The sequence below is a fragment of the Apteryx rowi genome, unplaced genomic scaffold, assembly GCF_003343035.1.
Source record: "Apteryx rowi isolate R43461 unplaced genomic scaffold, aptRow1 scaffold_1752, whole genome shotgun sequence".
Classification (NCBI taxonomy): domain Eukaryota; kingdom Metazoa; phylum Chordata; class Aves; order Apterygiformes; family Apterygidae; genus Apteryx; species Apteryx rowi.
In genome coordinates, this window is record NW_020448033.1 from 14,255 (window position 1) to 17,376 (window position 3,122).

At 52.2% G+C, this 3,122-nt stretch overlaps 1 protein-coding gene across 1 annotated transcript; it reads left to right on the forward strand.

Annotated features, from left to right (window-relative positions):
* Positions 1-1,988: 1,988 nt before the first annotated feature.
* On the forward strand, positions 1,989-2,948 carry LOC112963745 (olfactory receptor 14J1-like). The gene has a single exon (XM_026061077.1). The coding sequence runs from the start codon at positions 1,989-1,991 to the stop codon at positions 2,946-2,948; it is 960 nt and encodes a 319-aa protein (XP_025916862.1).
* Positions 2,949-3,122: the final 174 nt, after the last annotated feature.

Consider the following 3,122-nt stretch of genomic DNA (forward strand, 5'->3'; position numbering starts at 1 on the left):
CTCTGCAAAGAGCAGCAGGGCTCTGGGCACTGCCTGCTGCTGCTGACATGAGAGGAGAGAAGGCAGAGAGAAGTGCAAGGCAGTGTGGAGTGGGAGGAGAGAGGAGAGCTCCTTGTGGGAGAAATCTTCACAGCCCCTGACACAGTAAGTCTCTGGCTGCAGGGCAATGCTACTGAGGTTCCTGGAGGGGTCTTATAAATCCATCCGATCCCATAACTGATAGGCTTTTTAAGGATTGCTCTACCGGCACATCTAGTGCATAGGCAGAGGAGGAGATGCTTCAGAGCAGGGATTCCCTGCCACACCGTCACAGGGACAGGGCGTGCAGCTCCATTCTACCAGGGGTGGCTGAAGGGGTGTGAAGCCAGGGAGCACACACAGGTCTGCGCAGGGCTGTGATTCAGAGAATTGTCCCAGCGCCCCAGGGTGCTGTATGCCCAGGACAGTGACTCTGCTGCCTGCGAGGGTCAGCCCTCAGCCTTCCCAGGGAGCTCCCCACAGCACTGTGGGGAGAAACTCTGGGTGAGAGGAGCGACCCCCGGCAGGGCAGGTTCATTCTCCTGCTGAGAGGGTGCTGCGTGGGTCAGGGCTGCTCACAGCTCTAGCTCTTGCACAGGATATGTGCAAGGGGTCTTTTCAAGAGGAGATCAAGAGAAGGGCTACTTGAAAGGGAAGGAGCTTTCCTTTGGGTGTCTGCACTTTCAGTTTCCTAATTTTGGCAGGGAGAATGAAGGAACGAGGTTTCTGTTTTGTCAAGGAACTGGGACTCCTAAACCTTCACTCTGAGAGATTAATTGTTCTGTGAGAAACCTCAGGAAGTCACTTCATCCCCACCTTAGCCTATAGACAGCATCATCATCACCTTTGTGGCCTCATAGGAGTTTATGTGACCTGCTCCTTAGGACGTGCATGCAGAGAGATGCCCCTAGAGAGTGCCCTGATACAGGAGATTTCTGTAGGGCAAAAGTGAGCACACAGAGGGTGGGATGCTGTCTGTGAGCACTGACCGGGAAAAGCTGCTGGGACAGAGAAAGAGCTGGCATCAGGGACAGTTCCAGGCAGCAGAGATGGGCAGGGAATGAGAGGGAACTGCAGGGCATGAGCCACGTCCCCTGCAGCCAGACCTCCAACAGAGGAGAGGGGCATCTCTCCTGCTCTGGGCTCATTTCATGCTGCCTGAAAAAGGAGCTGAGATTGCGCTGCGATGTCACCGTCTGCGAGATGGCATGGCGAGCTGGGTAAGGGGAAGGCTTTCCAGAATGCCTCTCTGTCTCTCTCCTTGCCTCCCTTGGCAGCAGGATCATGGTGTTGCTCCTTTTTCCCCTCCTGTCCATGCTGCTCCTCTTCTTGTTCTTGGGATTTCTGGGGTTGGATGTTTTTAGCTGCAGTTGAAACATTGATGCTGCAAGTTCTGGAACAAAGGGGTCTGCATGGGAATGAGGTTGTCCCAGCCCCCTTCTGACTTGTGGAGCTCCAGGAAATGCAGTCCGTAGGTCTGGGAAATGAGCTGACTCTCCCTTAAGGCAAGGCCATCTCCAGTCCTAAGAGTCCTTTGACTGTTTCCTTATAGTGTCCTGGCAGAGTGCGTGCTGCCCTCTAGAAAGGCACAGCTGTTTCATAGCACCTCTGTGAAACCTGAGAGACCCATGAGGAAGGTAGAGAGATGCTGAGAGTATGGAGCTGGTGGTGGGAGGCTGTATGTGGGCATCTGAAAAGAGCCCTGTGTGTCCTTGGCTAGAAGGGGAGTGTGGAGAGCTCTGTCTGGTGCCTGGAGAAAGGGTGAGAAGTTTGGAGATGTGCACTTTGAAACTGGACTCGTGTGCTCTCAGCAGGGAATGGTTTCTTTCTAGGGCAACATATGAGCATGATCATCGTCCAGCTCAAAGAGAGAACTGCAACATTTGGGGACTTCTTTGCTTGAAAAGTCTCTGCTAACTTCTCAATGTCTTTTCTTCTTTGCACAGTCCCCCCTGCCTGGAGATAGTGAAATGTCCAACAGCAGCTCCCTCAACGAGTTCCTCCTCCTGGCATTTGCGGACACACGGGAGCTGCAGCTCTTGCACTTCTCVCTCTTCCTGGGCATCTACCTGGCTGCCCTCCTGGGCAATGGCCTCATCATCACAGCCGTAGCCTGCGACCACCGCCTCCACACCCCCATGTACTTCTTCCTCCTCAACCTCTCCCTTCTCGACCTTGGCTCTGTCTCTACCACAGTCCCCAAATCTATGGCCAATTCTCTGTGGGACACCAGGGCCATTTCCTACTCAGGATGTGCTGCTCAAGTCTTTTTATTTGTCTTCTTGTTAGGAGGAGAATATTCTGTTCTCACAGTCATGGCCTATGACTGCTTTGTTGCCATCTGCAGACCCCTGCACTATGGGAACATCATGGGCAGCAGAGCTTGTGTCAAAATGGCAGCAGCTGCCTGGGCCAGTAGTTTTATCAATGCTGTGCTGCACACTGCTAACATATTTTCAATACCACTGTGCCAAGGCAACACAGTGGACCAGTTCTTCTGTGAAATGCCCCAGATCCTCAAGCTCTCCTGCTCGGAATCCGACCTCAGCGAAGTTGGGCTCATTGTGTTTAGTCTTTGTTTAGTTTTTTTGTGCTTTGTTTTCATTGTGCTGTCCTACGTGCAGATCTTCCTTGTTGTACTGAGGATGCCCTCTGAGCAGGGCCGGCGCAAAGCCTTTTCCACATGCATCCCACACCTCAGCGTGGTCTTGCTGTGTGTCAGCACTGTCATGTTTGCCTATCTGAAGCCCCCCTCCATCTCCTCCCCAGCTCTGGATATGGTGGTGACTGTTCTGTACGCAGTGGTGCCTCCAACTCTGAACCCTCTCATCTACAGCATGAGGAACAAGGAGTTCAAGGATGCCCTGAGGAAAGTGATTTCATGGACATTTTTCAGCAGTGGTGACATTGCCATTGCTCTCCACAAATGACTCCCATTGTGTCCTGTACCAGGACTGAGCTTTGTTTGTTCACTTTATTTGTATTGTTACTAGTATTGCTGTTGTTATTATTAATTGTCACCCCTTTGCTATGCAAATGCTTGGATTCATTCCATCTTTCCTGAGACTGCTCTGTCTCACCTGGTGCCCATAAAAAGTTGTGTC